The 22,067-nt window shown below is 36.3% G+C and overlaps 1 protein-coding gene across 3 annotated transcripts in view; it reads right to left on the reverse strand.

Annotated features, from left to right (window-relative positions):
* THSD7A (thrombospondin type 1 domain containing 7A) overlaps nucleotides 1-22,067 on the reverse strand; it is a 425,464-nt gene that overhangs the window by 175,458 nt on the left and 227,939 nt on the right. The window contains exon 5 of one of the 3 annotated variants that reach the window (XM_088018342.1): nucleotides 20,332-20,400. The exons of the other annotated variants lie outside the window; for them this stretch is intronic. Within the exon in view, the coding sequence (XP_087874468.1) occupies nucleotides 20,332-20,400 (69 nt within the window). The remainder of the gene's footprint in view (nucleotides 1-20,331; nucleotides 20,401-22,067) is intronic. 3 annotated transcript variants of the gene reach the window in all.

Genomic DNA, 22,067 nt, shown 5'->3' on the forward strand with positions numbered 1-22,067 from the left:
ATTGAATACTGGAAGCGAAAACCAGAATGGCTGTATGGATACAGAATGGTTGTAGGTGTACTAGTTGTTGACCTTCATGATCATGCGGCTGACTGGTAGCTGCAGCTTGCTGTTACGGTCCAGCATCATGACAGAACATCATAGCACATATTGCTAGCCCTGAAATAAACCAAAATTCTAAATTCACAGTACAATTTCTACTGGATGTATATCACTTTCATACCACCATAAGGTCAAAAAATTCTAAGGTTAACCATCCCAAGGACCGTCTGTACAGTTTTAGGAAGCACACATGATAGCTCTTGAGCTCATCTTTTCTTTTTCTTAAGATTTTATTTACTTATTTCTGAGAGAGAGAGAGAGCACGAACATGAGTGGGGGGGAGGGGCAGAGGGAGAAGCAAACTCCCCACTGAGCTGGGACCCTGATGCGGGGCTCCATCCCAGGACCCTGGCATCATGAACAGAACCTAAGGCAGATGCTTAACCGAGCCACCCAGGCGCCCTTGAGCTCATTTTCTACATCATAATTAATGTCAGCATCCAACAGACTCATTACTTCTTCTGTGCAATTCTTAAATCGATAGCCCTGATTTTGATTCCCAGGCCATCCTATTTGATCACATTTTGCTTCTTCTTTGCTTGTGCTTGTTGCTTGAATAACCTCTTAAATTGTGTTGAGATCACAAATCAAAACATTTGACTGAGGTCACAAAACATTAAAATTTTTTTTTCTTACATTAGATTATTTCAGAGCTGAGCTATTAGAGTGGTCCCTGTATTTGGAATTGTGATACTTTTACATAGGCCTCTTGACTTTTCTGTTTGTTTATTCTTTGAGAGGTAAAGAAGGTATAGGCTTGCTCCATTCTGGTTTATAGTCAAGTAGAAGTTACAGTGAATTCATTTCATAAATTTAGATGAGGTTCTTCCCAAATATTCTAATCAAGAATATTTAGGTTCTGATTAAAATCAGAAGAGAGTATTTCTCTCTCTTATTTCTCAGTTGTATATTCTAGTTTCAACTTCTCAATTATGGGTGTTGAGGAGACTGATGGTGGGGAAAGAGCAAGCACATGAACACGAGCAGTATGGTGAGATACGGACAGACTTCTGAGAAATCTGCCTTCTCTGTAAAGGACTCAACACGCACTGCAGCTGGTTTGCTGTCTGAATGCTGCCTATTAGCAGAGTGAGAGGGCACTGAATGGTGGGCCTATTACTACTGCTCTGCCTCCAGCATTTACTCTGCTGAGTTGGGGTACAAGGCAGAGCACTGTCAGAGTCTCTACCCGCTTCTTTGAAAGACTCTACTCAATGTCACAGGGGCTGTTCCTTTGCCTTGAGGCCTCGGTTCCTTCAATCTTATATCAAATAGAAACTCCTTTAAGTGTCTAGCTTCTAGATGGGCTCTCCCCTTATCTCAAGGACTGATGCAGTTTTTTCCCTATTTGATTATTCCATTGGTCATTTTAGGGACTTATAAATAAAGAGAGATCCATATGCCTCTGCTCACAATGCCATATTGCCTAGGAAAAAACCATCCTCATGTCTGGACTCAAATAAAACAGAATGATGCTATCTTTTTAAGTATTTATAGGAACAAACATATGTCAGATAATTTCTCTCAGTGACCCTGATTCACATAAGACAAGAATTTTTAAAAATATGTGGGATTGTTCAGAATATCCATCTTCATAGCAGTCCCAATCATGTAAAGATTTAAATTTCACAAACTGTATCAACAGCTTGATGAGGACATCACTCTCCTACTACAGGGATGTACCATCTGTTGCAATGCTGCAAATATGGAGTTGGGTTCCCCTTCCCTTTAAAAAAAAATACAGAACACGTTGCAGCACTATGTCAAACTTACCCTGAAATCTTCCAACAACACATCATTATTGACTCAAATTCCCATATACAATGTCCTCAACTTGGAAAATAATATTAATGGATAGTGTAAATGAAAAGAAGCAGCTTGGCACTTGTATGTTACCATAATAGAATGACAGAGAATCTTAGCTGTTAGAATTTCAAACAATTGCAACTTTGGTTTCAAAGTGAGTAGTGAAAAAGAATAGAAATATCTAATCAAACAAGTCTACAACCAGCTCCACATACCTGCTATAAATATTAGTCTGAGGACAAAGTGTATTAGTCAGCTAGGGTTGTCATAACAAAATACCAAAGCCTAGGGGGCTTAAATTACAGAAATTTATATTCTCACAATACTGGAGGCTTGAAGTTGAAGATCAAGGTATTGCCATAGTAGAGGTCTGGCAAGAATTGCAGACAACTGCCTTGTTGCTATGTCCTCACCTGGTTCTTTCATTGCGTACAATCCCTGGTGTGTCTTCCTCTACTTGTAGGACACCACTCCTATTGGAGTCAGGTCCCACTCTTTTGACTTCATTTAACCTTAATTACCTCTTTAAAGGCCCTATCTCCAAAAAATGTCACATCGAGGATTAGGGCTTTTCCACATATGATTTGGGAGGGGTGGAACACAATTCAGTGCATAACACCAAGCTGGATGGGATACTGAAAAGAGAAATAATCTGTGAATAATGACTTAAGTGTAGTCCAGTGTGTGACCATAATTCACTGACATATTTTAATGTTCTTCTGGGAGAAAAAATAATCTATGCTAAACTTGCATTCATTCAAGTTTCTCCATAGCAGATTACTGCTACTGTTACTAGCTGATCACACCTTATTTAGAATAAACAGAGGTAAATATCTCCATTATGAGATTGTTTTTCCTGAAATTTTCCATTATTTTCTCAAAACCTCCATTTATAGAATTCTAGGTATAGAATCCTATTTCCTGATCATTGTGTGGACAGAAGAACTTGCTGAAAGATTTGGAGACGTTTAATGGCTTTTTCTTCTAATGTCTTAGAGTTAAAAAATAAAATACAACCTAGAACACAGAGGCAATAGCTAAAAGCATGATTTGTGGGTAGCTTTGAACCGCAACATCAAAACTACTTATCCCTACAAATGAGCTATTGTTGTAATGAGTTACTTGGATCCAGGCCCACTCAGATTTTCTGGCCCATTTAGTTATTTTTGCCTATCTCAGATCTTATTCTAATTATAGTTAATGTTCTCTATTTAATCCTTTATAATTATTTTTCAATTTCTCCCTATACTTTGTCAGGATCAGGTCTACCTCATGAATACTTACTTAATTCACTCAACAAATGTTAATTGAGCATCTACTATATACGAGGCACATCCTGTATACCTGGGGTGCTTAGGATTTAGTAGACAATCAAACAGACAAAGGTATTTGCTTTACTATAGTTGGCATTCTCATAAAGGGAGTGGGGAAACAGAAGATGAACCAGAAGCTTAATAACTAATAACTGACACAGTATGGTATAAGGCAAAAAGTGCTATGAAAAAAGAGGGGCGCCTAGGTGGCTCAGTCAGTTAAGCATCTGCCTTCAGCTCAGGTCATGATCCCAGGGTCCTGGGATCGAACCTCGCATCAGGCTCCCTGCTCAGCAGGGAGTCTGCTTCCTCTCCCTCTCCCTCTGCCTCTCCCCACCCTTTGTGCTCTCTCTCACCCTCCCTCTAATAAATAAAATCTTTTTTAAAAAATTAAAAAATAAAGTGCTATGAGAAAAGTAAAAAAGGAGAGCAGGGCTCTGGGAGTGTATATGTGGGAGGTGGGATGCAATTTTAAATGGGAGGGTCCCATCTAGCCTCTTCGAGAAAGAAATATTTGAGACAAGACTGAAAGGAGGGCACAGAGTTAGCCAAGCAAATGTCTGTGGAAAAGCATTCCAGGACACCAAAGGAAGTGGGTGTGACTGGAGTGAAAAGAGCAAGAGGTAGTGGAGTTGGAGATGGGGTCGGGCCAACAAGAGGTAGGGCAATGAGACTGACTTTTACCAGGAGTGAACTGCAGCCTCGATGCAGGGCTTTGAGCAGAAGAATGATACAGCCCGATTTAAGATTTAAAAGACTGCTCTGCTTCTGTGTGCAGAATCAGTTGTGGGAGTGACACGGGACACAAGGATATCTATTAGGAAGCTACTGCAATAATTCAGGCGAGAAGAGATCATGGTCCAGACCAGGAGGTGAAAATGGAGATGAAGTGGTCAGATAAATATTAAAGGGAGAACCAGAAGAATCTCCTGACAAGTCAGTCTTGAGAGTGAAAGAGAGAACCAGAAATGACCCAAAAGATTTTGGGCAAAGCAACCAATTCCCAGCCGTGGGTGGTCACTGCATTGTTTCTCCATGTTCTTGACCACTTAAACCGTGAGCACTCTATTCTCTCATGCTGCTGGCTCAGAAGATCAGGGACCTGTGCTCTATACATTTCAATGGACAGAAATCCCCCTCCAATCCTTTCCCCTGCACCTCCAATTCTTGCCCCACTCTATTCCACCTCCAATTAATCTACCCATTCCTGTAGCTGCCAGCTGAATCTGCAGGTGTGGTCTAAATGTCTGGTTTGACATTTAAACAACAGAGTTTCTGCCACTTCTAGGGTCTCCCTTTAGGCTATAACATGAGGGCTGCTAACGTTCACCTCACTTATGGTAAGACACATGAAATCCATGTTAAGACTCCTTGAAAAAAAAATAGCAGTAACATTTCCGGGATTTTTAAAAGTCTAGCATGTATTTCTTAAAAACAAACATAAAAGGTCAAACATGAATGAGTCGCAACATCATCTGTTGGAAAATGTCATCAATGTAGCCTTAGAGATTTCTGGAATGTGACAAAGTTACCGGTTTCTGAGTCGGTGGAACAGAAATCATGATTTTTATGATCGATGCTTAACCTTATGACAGTGACTTTCTGATTTTCAGGGCACGCAACAATTACTGGTAGGGATGGGGGATGATGACCGGGTTTTGTTTTGTTTTTGACAGGGGTTGTTTTAAGGAAGCAGACCCTTGGGTATCATCCCCAGATATTCCAATTCACTACATTTGGATTGGAACATAGAAATAACCTAGTAATAATGCATTTTTAACAAGGACTTCAGTGATTCTGACGGAAGTAACGCTCGTACCATCCTTCTAGAAACATAGCTATTCAGGATTGGAGCTGAAGTTAATCACAAAATGCCATAGCACTATGGCAATAAATGCTTACTTTTTAGAAAATGTTATGCACATTCCAGAACAGAGCTGCACACACTTTGGCAAAGAATTGCTTGCTATTGTTTTTGGCTGTAAGAATATCAAGAATTATTCCTCCAGTGGTATTTTATTTTTCTTATTGGTGACATATTTCTTCCTGGACATTTTTCTAAGCCTAAATCCACATTTGTATTTATAGCAGCATATAAACTGAGTTTGGATACTTTCCCCAAGCATACATTATATTCTTCTTAAATAAAACTGCTTAGAAGAGTGATACTGGAGGTTCAAAAACATCTGTCATTGTAATCTCAAACCTCACTAGGAAATCTGTCTGGGGGTTTGATATTGGTGACCTCCCCAATTCACATTTGTGGGCTGATAAAACTGCATCTTAGGGAAAAGGGTTAAACTGTGGGAGAACAAGGCGGGGGGCGGGACTGACTGGGAAAGATCCTTAAAGCAGGTTAACTTGTACATTTTAGATATTAACCCCTTATCAAATATGTAGTTTGCAAATATCCTCTCCCATTCTGTAGGTTGCCTTTTCATTTTGCTGAAGGTTCCTTCTGCCACACAGAAGCATCCTAGTTTGATGTAGTCCTGTTCGTTTATTTTTTGCTTTTGTTGCCTCTGCTTTTAGTGTCAAATCCAAAAAATCATCACCAAGAGTCATTTCAAGGAGTTAGCCCCCCTGTTTTGGGTTTCTAGGAGTTTTATGGTTTCCGGTCTTAATGTTAAAGTCTTTAATTCATTTTGAGCTGAATTTTTACTAGTTATTAATGAGCCCTTCTTACATTTTATCTCACAGGTTTCAACTCTTTAATTTCAGCTTTATGTCTTTTACATTTATGTTTTTGCTGACTTCTAGCCTACTACAGTCACCCCAAATCGTATTCATTTTATCCTTTTTCATTTTAATTTTTTATTTTAATGGAATTTTAAGTATCGTATTTATTACCTCATTACTTTTTCTCTAAATCTTTTTTTTGCAATTTAAAAACTCTACTCCTAATCTCTCCTACTATTATTTTTAAGTTTCTTGTTCTCAAATATTTCAGACTTTTTTCCTCTAGACAGCAAAAATGAGAGAACCTACAGCAATGTATGTGGGGGGTAAGGTCTTCTTTCACTTTGCTGACTTTCTGTTTATTCCCAGAGCATCTCTGAGTGTTTTCAGAAAATGTAATGGACTGTTTTTTTTTTCTTTTTTCACATTACACATCACTCAAAGTTTACTTGGAGAGCCACTTGTTTTAAAATTCATTGAGTCTGACACAGAGAATCACTGAATGTGGAGGAAAAACATGTCAGCATTACAATCTAAGCAAGGAGAGACTGTAGGGAAAGGGGTGGGGGAGGGTTTTAAGCTTCTGGATTCACCTTGAAGAGAGACCAGGTGGCATACAACCTGAAAAGAACTTTTGAGAGGATATTTATGAAAGGATCCAAAAGTAGATATCTGGTCTCACATGTATATAGCTTGGTTCTTCCGCTCTCATGTCCAGATAATTTCTGTCTCTCTTCTTGATGGATTCATCAAAGGATGCTCTTGGCTGAGGCTTTTCTCAGCTCCTTTCTCAGGTCAGAGGAGAGTTTCCCTACGGGCTCAGCTGCATTTCAGTTGGGAAACCACATTGATTTGTGAAGACTGATATGAGATCAGCTGACATCAAATAGATCTGAGAACACAAATATAAGACAGGGAAGAAGCTGGTCTTTCCTCAAGGCTATGGGTTTTCGTTTTACTGGATAAAACTCTTTGGACCTGAGGAAATGGGGGAGGCTCCACAGATCCTTAACTTATCACCCAAATGGAAATTGGGATATAATTCTGCGGGAAGGTAGAGAACTAGGCCTGAAGGCACTCACTCTGTTCTCAAGGTCTAAGTTACAATTGTGAGAATATTTTTCCCTCACAGAACTATTGTTGTACATTTCTTGTTGAAAAAAAATTTATTCTAAATCATAGGCCTTATTTTATATTTTAGATAATATTGATTGAGACCTTAATATACACCTGGCATGGTTCTAAGTGCAGTACATGGATTCTTTCATTTAAAATTTTGACAAGTTTTATTATTCTCATTTTATAGAGAAGGGAACAGATTCACAAAGAGGTTAAATAATCTGTTCAGTATCACATGGCTCAGGCATTCTATCTTCACAATCTATACCCTAAACTACTTGGTAATCAATTCTCTCGGCTTTTATTTTTCTGAAGATGTTAATTTGTCATGCCTAGGGTTGACAAATATATTCATCCAGCTATAGAAATCTTACAGTTGTTTTCCAGCAAAGACATTGTTTGTTTTATGGCCTAATCATTGTCTCCAATGCGATTTCAACACCCATTTGTTATCTTTGTTCATATGCACGCATCATGTGTTTTTTTGTTTTGCTGCTTTAAAAATACTCCTTCTTAATTTACAACAATTTGAGCATAATGTATTTTTGCTGTTATTATCTTTGTATTTATCCCGCTTGGGGTTTGCTGAGCTTCTTAAATCTGCAACTTGTTGGTTTCTCTTTCAATAAATTTGAGAAATTTGGGGTCATTATTTCTTCAAATAGGTTTTCTGTTAGATTAGACTCTCTCTTCTAATATCATTAATACCTTAATATTATTTCACCAGTCACTGAGCCCGTTCACCTTTTCTACCCTTAGTCTCCTTCCTCTTTGTTCTTCAGATCCGATAACTTCTAGTGATCTGTCTTCAAGTTCATTTAGCCTTTCTTTTGCAACCTCCAATTGTTAAGCTAAGGCAATAAATTTTTTATTATAGTTTTTTAATATCATTGTTCTATACTTTAGTGTCTATCTCCTCAAACTTCCATCTATTCACGTCCCAAGACAGTCTTATCCTTTAAATCCTTCAATCTACGTATAACAGTTTCTTAAAGTCCTTGCGTGCTAATTCTAACATCTGGGTCATCTTAAGGTATTTTTCTACTGACTGCTTTTTTCTTGATAATGGGTCTCTTTATTCTACTTTTTTGTACAGGAAGTAACTTTTTAATCACCGGACTTCATGAATGGCATGTTGTAAAGTCTGGATTATGTCATCTTCCTTTTTATTTTTTTTCTATTTTACACCTTCCTTTATAAGTTTTGTTCTGTCACACAGTTAAATTGCTAAAAAATCCTCTTTATCCTCACAGGCTTGGTTTCATTTGGATTAAAACATGTTTGGTTCAGACTTGAATTTGGTTGTAACAGTGTGGTCCTTACTCTGAAGCCATGGTCTTTTAAGGCCCGAGGGGCTTAGTGAAAATTCTTCACCCTTGTGGGGCTGGAACTCTGACATCTCCCAGAATGGCATTACCTATACTATCACTTTTTGGCCCCTCTCTTGCAGCACAGGTCTTCTGCTAGACTTTACAGAGACTAATTCTGCACATGTGCAGCCCAGCCCTGGGCCAAGGACCTATGATGTATCCCCAGACTCCCAGACTCTGCCCCATTCCCTGCAGTGTAGAATCCCTTTCTCTCTACCTGCCCTGAAATTTCCAGTCATTTCAGCAGTCCAGAAATTAGATGTTGGACTTTTTGGTTCAACAAGACTTGATACCATGCTTGCTTTCATTTTTCCTTCTCTGTGTCAGGAAAGAATCTCCAGTAGAAGACCAGGGTGATTGATTACCTCACAACTGTGATCACAGTCTACTACTGCTTGCTGTTTCATGTCTAAAAATAGTTGCTTTGCATATTTTGTTCAATTTTATAGTTATTCTTATTGAGAGAGTTCCAGTTATTTGATTATGGCTGGAAGCAAAAGCCTATAAATATGTTTGGTTTTCTAAAGATTTAAAGTATTTACTTAGGCTTATTATTTACAGGTTTTGTGATGTATTTCTAAATACACATCTTAGAATTTTCATCTCTCTGGCTATTAGAAGAAGAAATTTTATTAGAGTAACAGTAGTTGGTAATCATATGTATCAACTCTTGGGGGTCATTACCAAGTCCATTTATTCATTTATTCAGTGAACACTTGTTATATATTGCCTGTTTTGTGAGTGACACTTTTTACCCTAAGTAGCTTTAAGGGATTTATATTAACAGATCTATTCAAAAGATCATGCAGCTTGAACTATTCAGACATATGCACTCTGATGTTGTTTTAAAAACTTTTATTTATTTTGCCATTACAAGCGTGTGTACAGGGGAGACAAGCATACCTGAGTGTCATGAGTCAATATGTCAAATAGAAAGATGAATATATTCTCCTCAGAGGAGAATTTTGGATTAGATATATAAATTTGGGAAGGTAAATACCCTGGAGATCCAAATAACATCACTTCCCAGTCATTGTTTCTCACATCACCCTATTTTAATCCTCTGCATAGTACTTATTGCTACCTGACAATTTCTTGTTTATTTATTTTATTTCTTTGCTTATAGTCTCTTTCCATAAAATATAAACTCTGTGACAGAAGGAATCTTGTCTGTGTTATTCATTTCTCAATTTTTAGCATTTAAACAGTGTTTATACATAAAAGGCACTCAGTAAATACTGATCTAATAAATGAATGATTTTCTGCCATATAAAATTGAAACAGGCATTTTCATACATGTGTAGTTTTATTATCATTAAATAGGAATAACTTATTTAATGATAGGTTAAATAGACCTATCTATTTAATAGACCACTGGCTCTGAGGCCTAACTGCTATTTAAAAAAAAAAAAAAAAGAAGGCACACATTCTAAAACCAATATCACGTAGAGAGGAGTTCACTTTTTGCCCAGCATTAAACTGGATTACAATGAATATCCCTAACTCAATGGCACAACAGTTAAGATCACAAATTCAGGAGAAAGACATTTTGATCCACAATCCTGATTATGATATTTACTAGCTACACGTCTTGGTAAAATCATTTAATTTCTCTGTACCTCAGCAATATATAAATATAGTTCTTACTTCATAGACTTGCACTGAGGGTCTAATAAGCAAATAAATATAAAAGAGAACAATGTCTCACATAATTTTCATATGATATCATTATTACTTCAAGTTAGCTCATTGAACTCCATAGATTTATTCTTGGGAGTCATTTTATCTTGAAGACGATACTGGAAAGGTAAATTGCTTCTTCTAAGAGATGGCATTTTTGTTGAAGGTAGATCTCCCTTGCATGTGTTTCAGATTTTTGCTATGGCTTATAAGGTATGAAATAGATTTATGACCTTTGATTTTCCTTTATGTGTGCCTAAAGTTTTTCTTTGCCCTGCATCTAGTTAAGTGTAGACTCATCCTTCTGTTCAAAGTGGGATAATATTTTATTCAAGTTTATGACTTTGTTAAGTCTTTCAATTTTCCTTTAAGGGTGCTAATCCTATCCTCACCTAGATGATGACCAGAAAATGTGTCTCTGCATTTAACTGCACCTAAATAGAAACCAGAAGAGCAGTACTCCAGATCCTTGTGTCAGGGGATATAAGGGAACTCTCTGCCTCTCAACATCTATCAAAGCCCTAAGGAAGGTTGCCTGAGGGAATAGCTGTTCATCCATTCATTTAGATATTCTCAACTCTATCCCTGGGTTATCTCGCTTAGCAGAGACCTATAAATCTGTACTATATCACATCAACCCCCACTGATTTGCCTTTCCTGAGTTATACTTCCATATTTAAACTAATGGCCTACACTGAGGAAAACTGCTTTAAGAAAAAGCTTCTGTATAAAATTCACTGTGGTGTTTCTTGTAAAAATGTTAATGAGGGTGTAATTTAATATAGTTACAGTGTCCTCTTTATGAAGGCCTACTGGCGAATTTTCTTTCTGACTCTAACACAGAAATTGTTGTGTTTTTCCTTTGCAAATGCTTTCTATTGTCCAATGGACACTGTGAATTTCCCAATTGATGTAGCATTCCTCTTTGCGTGGGCTATTATAAGCTTACAGCCAAAACCTGTGGTCCTACTTTAAGAGAATTACAGGATCTTCTGGCATGTATTTTGTACATTTTCTTTATTATATTCATTACTGGCATTCACTTACTAGCATTTTTCTTTTGTCCCACATTACTCATCCCTTTATCCCTAAAATCACTTTATCTCCTTTTATTGTTATGCACTTACATAAAACAATGTGGGGCATAGGTAAATATTAAAAAATAACATCACTAATGCAGGAGATTTCTTTTCTAACTATGCATAGAATAAAAGTTACTTGATGAATTCAAGTCACTCCCAAACCATCAATACAAGTTATTTTCCCATAAAGAGTATCAACTATGGGGAAATCTACATATTTTTATAGAAGACAATCATTGCTCTCTCTAAAGCATGCTACATACAGCACAAATGCATATTGTTCATGTGAAAACACTGACTATAATTCATAGCCAGTAGCTGCAGGCTTGATTCTGACAGTGGAAAGTCTGGGACAAAGAGTAGATCACACCAGGTGACGATACAAAACCATAAAGGCACTTATTCAGTTGAACCATATGAAATTGCCACTAGACTACAGATCTTGACCTACAAAGATAGCAATTTCATATGATTCAATATAACACTGGTTCAAATAACCATTGAAAAGAATCGGCATTGACCTTATAGAACCATGTCAGGAATAAACTTTGAGATGATTCCTAAAAAGGCTTAAATTAGGTTTAGTTTTCCTTCAATTTTCTGTTATTAGAGGCAGGTCTCTATGGCATTTTATTTATTTTTGTAATAGAGATAACATCAGATAATATAATCCACTTACTTCTGTGATTTTGATAAAGCTGTAGACAGTGATTGTACCCAGCCATTTACTCTGAAGCAAATTCAAAGGGCTATTACTGGAGTTTAGATTTTGAAGTAAAAAAAACAAAAACAAAAAAACAAAAAACCAACCAACCAACCAAACAAACAAAAAAATGGCTTGAGTCCATCCTTTATCACTTACTATCTTAGTTTGTCTAGGAAAATTATTCTCCAATTATCCATTTAGTCATGTATTAATGGAAAGATATTATCACAATGTGTTAGTTCCTTTTCTTACCCCTTTGCTATGGAGATATATTTGGAAGACAGTGAGAAATTGATTAACAGCTTTCTGAGTGAAAAACAGGATTTTATTTCAAATTACTTCTAGAAATTTCTCAGGAATTGGGTACTTAATTGATCGAAGACTTTCTAATCAGACTTAGCTGAGGACATGTAAAACAATGACCTTTCTGAAAATTCTTTTTTCTCCATCTCCATATTATTGTTAATATTATTTGGACAAGAAGAGATAAGTTCTCCATGGCATAATGCTGCCTGATCAATGTGGTTTTAGATGCCTAGAAATCCTGTGTAATGTAACGGGCAGATGGACCAGGGTGGCCTTCTCAGGTTGAGCAATGGTGAAAGTGTTCTTTTTAGAGCAATCAAACAATCCCAGGGTTCCTGCGAGCATTTCCTTCAGAATTCTTGAGCAGTGGAGTGCTGCTTAAACTTGTCAAGGACTCAGCATGGCAAAGCGAGGGAAGCTGTAATTATTCTGCCTCTCATAACTCTAGCAATAAAATTAGTTACATTCCATTTTAGTTTGGACTAATACAAATAAAGTCTACTCTTTCCAAGAAAGGAGCAATTTCATATATAATGTAAGTACAACGCAGGATCTTGGGACATATCGTAAAGAGACTCCATGAATTATACATCCTCTGTTATGTTTCTCAACTGGGAAGGCTGGTATACCATTAGGCCTTTACTACATGTAAAAGGTTTAGAGTAAAACTATTTAAAATATCCCTCCCTTTTCTTCAAATTAACCAGAAAAGTAAAGATATAAACAAAAGCAATGACTATTCATTTTGGCAAATAATAAGTGCAAGGCTTTATGCTAGGATGTGTGTGTTTTTTTTTTAGATTTTATTTATTTATTTGAGAGAGAGCATGAGAGGGGGGCAGGTCAGAGGGAGAAGCAGACTCCCCGCTGAGCAGGGAGCCCGATGTGGGACTCGATCCCGGGACTCCAGGATCATGACCTGAGCCGAAGGCAGTCGCTTAACCAACTGAGCCACCGAGGCGCCCTGGGATGTGTTTTATATATATTCTCATTAGGCCTCTGCGGAGGACAGGAAAACAAAGGAGGAAAAGAACGAAGTTGGTGAGACATAGAGATGACTCTGAAATGAAACTCTGTGAATCAGACACCCAGGAAGTCAAGATCCTTTGACTGAAGGGTTTTCTCTGTCTTAAAATATTTCTAAAAGACACAATCAGCCAAAGATACCCAGACCTCTGGTAAGAATGATGGATATTAATGCTAAAATTTAGGAGGGGAAAAACACAATGCCCTCCTCAGAAGCTTGAAATATTGGGGGGTTGGCATAAATATTCATGAGAGAATTGTAAAATAATAGAATTATATGTAATCGAGTGGTAAATTGTGAACTATAGTATGAGAAGGCTTTTGGCTTTGGGTGAAGAGAAATCACTGAGGCCCTATGGTGTGAAAAAGATTATTTGAAATAGGAGGAGATGTTTGGATAGTTTGGGGACAATGGCTGAAGGGCTTTTACTGCAGAAAGTAGAGGAGCATCAAGAAAAAAAATGACAGAGATGACAACTGGTCTCTGTTGCAACAGATAGGTAATCCTTAGCTTAGAGACTGTCCTTGTGTATAGGCAGACAGAGCCCAAACTCTGACACTGAGAACACGTAGCTTTGTTAAATATAAAAAATGTGAAATTGTAAAGAAGTACATCAAAGGCGTATAATTACAAGAATATGGATGGCTACTTTGAATTCTTGAATTATGTTCAACATATAATTTTTTTTTAAAAATGACTTCACTCCACGGGAGGTATTTTTAGTGGATTCCAGTTTAATAATATAACAATATGGATCATGTATTTCGAGTGTATTTTTGTGGGCAATAAATGGTGAAACCTTTCCAAGATGAATCTGTTGTCATGGCTTCCTTTTCCCACTGCTATTCTCCCTGGTTTATTTCCCTTTTTATTGCCCACTGCTTTTAGAAGGAATAAATATTAATGAGTTCCACAGTGTAGTTTGTACTCCTGTTAACACTGGTGAGAGTAGCTACTCCCTATTGAGCAATCATCAGCAAGGCAGGCAACAGTGAGCCACAAACCATTTCTTTTACATTCTTAGAGAGCAGGAGTGTGCCTCTGAAAAAAAAAATGCTATTCATTCACCAGTGCACATCCCTGAGTGCTAGTTTCAAAATTCTTCCTGGTGCTATCATTCATCTACAACGGACTCGGAGAAATAAGTGCTTAAGGGTTACAAAAAGCACATGTACTACAGTCACTTGACAGTGTCAGGTTATGTGACATTCTATCCACCATCTTTCTTTCACTAATGGAAGGTCCTTCACAAATAGCCATGGCTTCGTTCCATCTGGGGTTACAGGTATGAAGTAAGATGAAACAGTATCTCAGAGTGTTAGGTGTTCTTCCTCTCTAATTTCCTAGCTTAACTACTAGCAAGGTTTAGTGGAGTTGCCACCCAGGAAGCTAAAACTAGGCTTGATGAGTGAAAATAAGACCAGTGTTAGAATTAAAGGTTCTACTTCACTTCGGAGGACATATAGTGACTTTTCCCAGGCACCCCAGCCTCCCTGGTCTGACCTCCAGAAAGGTGGAAAACCCGTTTTCTGGACATGCATATGCCTTTGTTTCTGTGTCTCATCTTAAGGCAGTGATTCTCTTTGGATCTAATAGAGGGCAAAAATCTATGTTTAGAATTTGGTACAGATTTGTGGAGAAGCCCAGGAAGCTTAAGGTTCAGCACCCTTCTCATGCACAGTCCCCTTCTGAGAAGACTCTGGCAGAGATCTTAGTGATTTTGTATTGGGAACTTTGGATTTAAAAAAAATTTTTTATAATAATAAGGGTCCCTTAGATTATATAAACTTTGAGGATTAGAAAACCCGGAGCTTCCCTACCCCAGTCCCAGTCTCTCCTATAGTTTTTTTTTTTTATTTTTTAAAGATTTTATTTATTTATTTGAGAGAGAGAATGAGATAGAGAGAGAGAGCATGAGACGGGGGAGGGTCAGAGGGAGAAGCAGACTCCCTGCTGAGCGGGGAGCCCGATGCGGGACTCCATCCCGGGACTCCAGGATCATGACCTGAGCCGAAGGCAGTCGCTTAACCAACTGAGCCACCCAGGCGCCCTCTCCTATAGTTTTAGAAAGGCTTTTAAAAGGGCTCTCATGAGTTTTCTGATAAAATCAACTCCTGATTATAATCACAATGGTGCTTTTATAAAAGAGATTCCTAAACCCATTCCAGACTTAAAGAATCATAATCTCAGTGTATAACATTCGAGAATTTCTGCATTTTCTTAAAGCATCCAGGTGATAATTAAACTACATTCTGAGGCTCTATACTTTCTAGAAAAATAATTCACCCAGTGAATAGGGTGAAGGCCCTTTATTAAGGATGGATCACGGTTGTAGTGCTCTTTCAGGGCTTAAATGAAGAATCTCAAACTGTAGAAGTCTGTAGAAGTCTCTCCATGTCAGCCTTGGGCAGAGTCAGTTTTTTGAAACTCCAGTAAATAAAACTATACTTACAAGGTTACGATTAGGCTATGAGCTCCCTGAGGACAGAGATCAAGTCTGTTTTTTTTTTTTAAACATTTTATCTTCAACATCTAAATCAGTGATGCAACTTAATAATTATTCAATAAGTATTTATTGACTGAATGAAGGAATATCAAGTGGGATATCCAAATTTGTAGTACTTCATCAGATTGATTGATGTTGAGAAGAATAACACTTTGGAGAACGGACACAGAATGAGTTTAACATTAAGTCACTGATTCCAACTGTTTGTTTCCCACATTAAGCATTTAATCTTTGCAGCAACCAAACAATTAACATAGTGTCTTAATAAATTCAATCAATATTGTCACTGTTATCATCATTGTTATTTCTATTATTTTCTTGTAGACTGAGCATTTGGGACTTAAGTTTAGGTATTTTAAGGATTTCATTAGACTTCACGCTGCTGGAGAAATTCTACTGTGTCTAGCCTATCAACATCTCTTTGTGTCATAAAGATTATTTCCCAATATTTTATTCTTGTTAGCATAATATTACTCACATATTTTATCAGCATACCATCTATGACTTTGTTTAAGACACAAACATAGGTAATAAATTTTATCCTCTCTAGTTAATAGTTCCTTTGACATGATCACCTTTGGCTAGGTAACAATGCCCTCGTCATGCATCTTTCCCATTAGCAAATTGGGAAAAACGAATGACAGAAAGGGAGAAAGGTCTGAAACACAGGTACTCATGAACTTTCGGATGTTTCTCTCCTTCAATTTTGAAAGTTTGCAATCACATTCATGCTTCATTGAACAATATCACTTTAGCAACATAATTTTTATTGAGTTTTATGTTTCTGGAGATTATCCTTCACTCTAAAAATACTAGAGAATATTCTGGACATTTTTGATTATCCAAGAAAATTTTCTGGATAATAAAATTATCCATTTAATTGATAAAACCATTCAATCTTCTGAATAGCTTTGACATTGCATACATATATAATTTAAGTCAATCTCACATTATTTCCTGGAGAAAATAAAAATTTCAGCTGCACTTTATATGTACAGATTGCATTATTGCCTGGGAAATGTGTGTATATATGTATATATTAGCCAGCAATGGTGAACGTGTGGACTGATTAGTCCACACTCTTAGTTTGATCACTGTGAACACTTTATAATATAGTTGGTTGGTCTCATAGATGCAGTAATAATTAAACCAAAATAATTTTCTGAAATAATCTTTGACTCTGACATATAGAAGTCCTATTTCTAGATTTTTTTGTATTCTTTATTTGGTCTTAATTAGATCATCTGTAAGAAAAAAAATGAGTTTTCTCTTATTCAACATCTTATTTTTATTGAATTGATTGAACTTTATTTAGTCCCTTTTATTTCATTTGTTGGACTGGAGAATATATATATATATCTTATAATCTATGATTATACAATTATATTATTAATTATATTTTTACTTTGATAATTACTCTTACATTTTTAAAATGAATAATGACTTAATAAAATATAAGAGTGCTCAATATCTCTATCATTTCCCCAAAAATATACTCTTTATCATTTTCTTCTGTCATAGATTACTATTGTTCATCAACTGTACAGTGTTTTCGTCATGTGTTAATATTGCTTCATCATATCTGTACTTATTTAGATCACCCAGATGTTTATCAAATTCTTTGGGCATCTTGAATTCTTCTGTTTCTGGTTTCAATTTCCTTCATCTTAAGCATTATCATTTAGGAGCTCTTTCACTGAGGGCTTAATGGAGGTAAAACCCTTTCACTTTTGTCTTAATTTTGTCCATAGTTTTTCATGGTAGGTAGCTGGATAAATAACTCTAAGTTGACATTGATTTCCTCTCAGTACTTTCAACGTATTTTTGTTATTTTGGTTTTTTTGCAGCTTTTGAGAATTTCACTATAAATTTATTAATTTCTTTTTAGTTAATTTCTATCCTTTTCTTTATTCCTTTTGCTTTGTCCTTATATAGTTGATGAACTGAAATCGCACTACACTATATCTAAGTGTGCATTTATTATTATACTGCTCGGAAATTCTTTCTGGATTTTGTACATTCTTGTCTTTCATCAAATCTAGAAAATTCTCTCATCTTTTCTATACATTCTCTTATTTGTTTAATTCTGCATGCTTTACTTCACTTTTATTCTTAACTCCTATCTTCAATGTTGCATTTTGAATAATTTCCTTACATTTGTCTTGAGCTTATTCATAACTGTTGAGCTCAGTCTGTCTAATCTACCCATTTATTTATTTCCAGTAAAAGCACTTTTCAGTGCTAGAACTTTTTTCTTTCTTTCACTTATTATTTATTTATTTATTTATTTATTTAAGATTTTATTTATTTGACAGAGAGAGACACAACAAGAGAAGCAGGCTTCCCGTGGAGCAGGGAGCCCGATGCGGGGCTCGATCCCAGGACCCTGGGATCACGACCTGAGCCGAAGGCAGAAGCTTAACGACTGAGCCACCCAGGCGCCCCTCTTTCTTTTTTTTTTAAATCTGGTCTTTTTTGATTGTGACTCATTATATTTAATGTTTTAATTTTTCCCTTTACATCTTTAGTAAGTTCTAGCATACATCTTTTATGGTCTCTGGCGAGTCTAATCTTAATGTTTGTTAAGTATTTTAAATCCTGTTTAATATGGATTATTTTTCCTCATGTAGTTTTCAGTTTTGATGGTATAGTTTATCTGGGGAAACGCTGTGGCTTAAGTTAAGGTATGCCCATCTTCAGAGTTTTTGCTTTTCCTTACGTCAGGCAATCCAATAGTACTATTGGCCTGATGCCATTTCTTATATTAATTTCTCAGCTTTGTGGTCCTTGGACTCAGTGAAGTACCATAAATTTGAAACTTAACTAACTAGTAGCGAGTGCAGGCCCATAGCTGGAATTCCTAGGAGGGGTTTGTTCAGACTGAGGTTGAGGCTGACCTGTTTCCTTGTCCTCTATAGGTAAACTGAGTTTCTCTACTCATTTGTTGGTGTGATAACCCTTTAAGGTTGATGAAATAAAGCAGTATTTCTGCTTGTACTCTTTTTTTTTTTTTTGCCTAAAAGTTTTATGTCATACCCCTTATTGGCATCCTGCCCCTTACATCCCCATAATGAGTAACCCTCCCCCGCCCCTGTATGCACCATTACTGCCTGAGGGCAAACACTGAAAGCTCGGTCCTCTTGGTTTGTTTTGGGAAATCATTTAGCTAATCAAGACCTCAGTTCTGTACTTAAAAGCATTTAAAGTAATACTGTATACTGCCTGTCTAGATGTTTTGTAAGGGATGATTTTCAGCTATTCTAATCTGCCATATTATTGGAAATGGAACAGAAGAATCATTTAATAGGTATTTTTAGGCAAATAAAGTTAAATAATGCGCAAAAGGACACAAGGCCAAACAGAAATGAAAATGAGGTTTCCTGATCATCTGTCTAGAGTTCTTTTGAATGTAGCCTTAAGATGAAAATCCAAAAGAGGGTTTTAAGCTATTATGTAACTAGAAAAGAGAAATAAGATAGATAAAACATGTTCTCTTAAATGAGTGGCCAAATTGAAGCATAGTGCCTGAATTTTGACTTTCTTCATTTGATCTAACAACTAGATCATGTTTCCTGTATTCAAAGTCAGAGGTGTGAATAATTGTTTATTTAAGGATGAAGGGTGTGTGTGAATATAGCCCCTTGCTGAAATAAAGAATTTTTTAAATGCATTTGAAATGTTCAAGAAATAATTTTCAGACAAAAAACATTATAGCATTTTACAAAGGGGAGAGTGAATATGTCAAACAACAAATGTTTATTAAATGTCGACTAAGTCTAAGCCCTTTCTCATGTCTTCCAAGACAGCTTCCAAGCTGTCTCATTTTGTTTATATATATATATTCTTTTGATTGTTTTGGTTGAGTACTTCTTGATGTCTCATTAGTAAGCTCTTCCTCTACTAAACATTCGAAGTTACCTTGAGGGTAGACCACTGACCAGCTTAATCTAATTCCCAGCATGTTAAGTTTTTATTAGCTTCTTTCCCAGGAGCTGACACCTCTTGGCATCTCACTTTCTATTTTGTAATCTACTCATCACAAATTTCACAGGGTTAACAGTCTTTCTCTCCCACAAAATACACTGAGAAGTAATTTCCAAGAAAAATCCCCTTTTCGGGGATTTCCTATGTTTTTATTCTATAATTGTATCACAGTGCTTTCTACATCCCACTGCATCCTTGTAGGCTGTCTCCAAAAGGTAGCCATGGCATGATTTAGTTCCTTTTTCCTTTACCTTATTAAGATTAGTAGAGCACAGAATGGTGTACTTAGAAATATGATAAATTGTGAAAAGTGTTCATACTTTCATTAATTTATCTCAACAAGTGTTCATAACCAAATTTTATATATCTGTACATATAATTATGGTCTCCTAGTGACATTTTTAAGTCGGTAAATTTAAAAGTCCTTTTATGTTTTTCTATAATTTACAGCTGTATAATGATGGTATAGAAAGTCAAGAAACAGGAAAGCACTTCTACCTCGGGGGTCAGATTTGATACATTTCTAGAAAAGTAGAAAGTAAAAGTAAAGTCTATCTTTCTTAGATGGTTTAAGGATTATATCAGGAAATGTATAGAGAATCTCTGATACACATTTTTGTTTTAAATGGCACGTAAAATGTTCTCACCTACCTGTTATTTCAAAAGTGATGGATAGGAAAGGTGCAGCACTAGACTTCGACGTACTCTGATATTTATTTTCTGAAATAACAGGGAAACAGCACCATAAGCATAGCCTTTTTTTCTTCCCCCAAAATAGCTTTGACCAAAGTGGGCTAGTTTGTGGAAACTACAGTCGTTTATGACTCTAATTATAAATAATTTCCATTCCATTTAGAGATGGTGACTATTTTATCTCCCTGTTTCTTTGCTGAACATGGGAAAATAAGAACTCTTTGTTCATCTTTCTGTGTACCCGTTCACAGTTCAACCATCCTTCCTTCCATCCATCTTTCCATTGATCTTCCAAACTTTCTGCTGGTTAATCTTATTATCTATCATCATATAGCCTCATTATCCAGGCTGTTTTTCTTAATAACCTCAAATCCCACAGACCTTATTCAGATTTCAGTGTGAATTTTTTGATACGTTTTCTAGAAAAGAATGTTCTAAAGTTTCATAGTGCTTTATAACCAACACTCTTGGTTCCCCTCATTTAAAAACACGTTCAATCTGTACCAAAAGAAAGAATTTCCTGAATTACCATAGCTAAAATCTACTTTCATTTCACTCTGAGCTCTTTAAACAATCAATTCATGTTCATGCATCCAATGATCGGCAACATTTTCATCAGCTTTCTAGCTACTGCTAACCTCCCCATGGGCAAGGCCTCTTCCCGTCATAGTCTGGTAAGGGTAGATTTCATGCCAGCATAAGCCGAACATTCTTCACAGTCTACTGGAATTCTGATCAGCCAGCTGAACAGAAATTGTCCAGCGTTTTACTACTAACTCTTCTCAGTAGAAACTTGTCAAATCTTTCTTCTAAAGAAGTGGAAATTTTGCTCACCTGAATATTGTAGGGCAAAGGTTGTCAGGATTGGGAGGGATACCTATGGCCTGCAGCAGTACATGAATAAAATATGGATACTCTCCAATATCAAGTAGATATATTTTTCCTATATCCTACATCCAATATCAAGTAGATATATTTTCCTGCAGTAAACTTCCTCTTGCATTCCTGACCCACTTACTGTATGAAATGTGTGTGTCCTAACAATAGACACTGTCACCAACTTAATAAATATTCTGATGATACAATTCAATTGACACAGGTAGGATATGAAGTTGTAAATATAATACATACTTTGTGACTACCTTAATAATACATATTTTGATTTTCTGGAAATTAAATATATTAGCTCCAGGGAGGAGAATTTTTATGGTGTGGTGTGAGTCTATTAAGAGTAGTGAATACACCAATGAATAAAGTGATTTAACATGGCCCTGTCCTTGTACTAAGGTGGTCATTACCATTCTCCTGTGTAAAGTGATGTGCCAAGACAATAAAGGAATTTTATGTGAATTTCATATCATTTGTTTTCAGTATTTCTGTATCAGGAAATTTTATTTTGAGTTAAAGTATTTTATTTTGGGTTAAGGTATTTTTTAATATCTTGGTTACATGTGAAAACAAGACATTTATTCATAGAACACATAGTGAGACTCTACAAAAACGACAATGTAGACTTTTCTTCATATTAACTACAATGTGAATTGTTCTTGGGGTAGGTTGTTCATGGTTACACAATCGGGATTACTTGAGATCAGTACCTTCTTATTAGGATTGATTGAAGAAGTTATCTTGAGAACTTTTCCTCTCTTTATAAAGTAAGCTTTCATTCTTTCGTATTTATTGAAGGAAAACAG

Source organism: Eumetopias jubatus, unplaced genomic scaffold (genome assembly GCF_037043125.1).
Source record: "Eumetopias jubatus isolate StellerSeaLion01/CBP00866 unplaced genomic scaffold, mEumJub1_p1.0 scaffold_14, whole genome shotgun sequence".
NCBI lineage: Eukaryota > Metazoa > Chordata > Mammalia > Carnivora > Otariidae > Eumetopias > Eumetopias jubatus.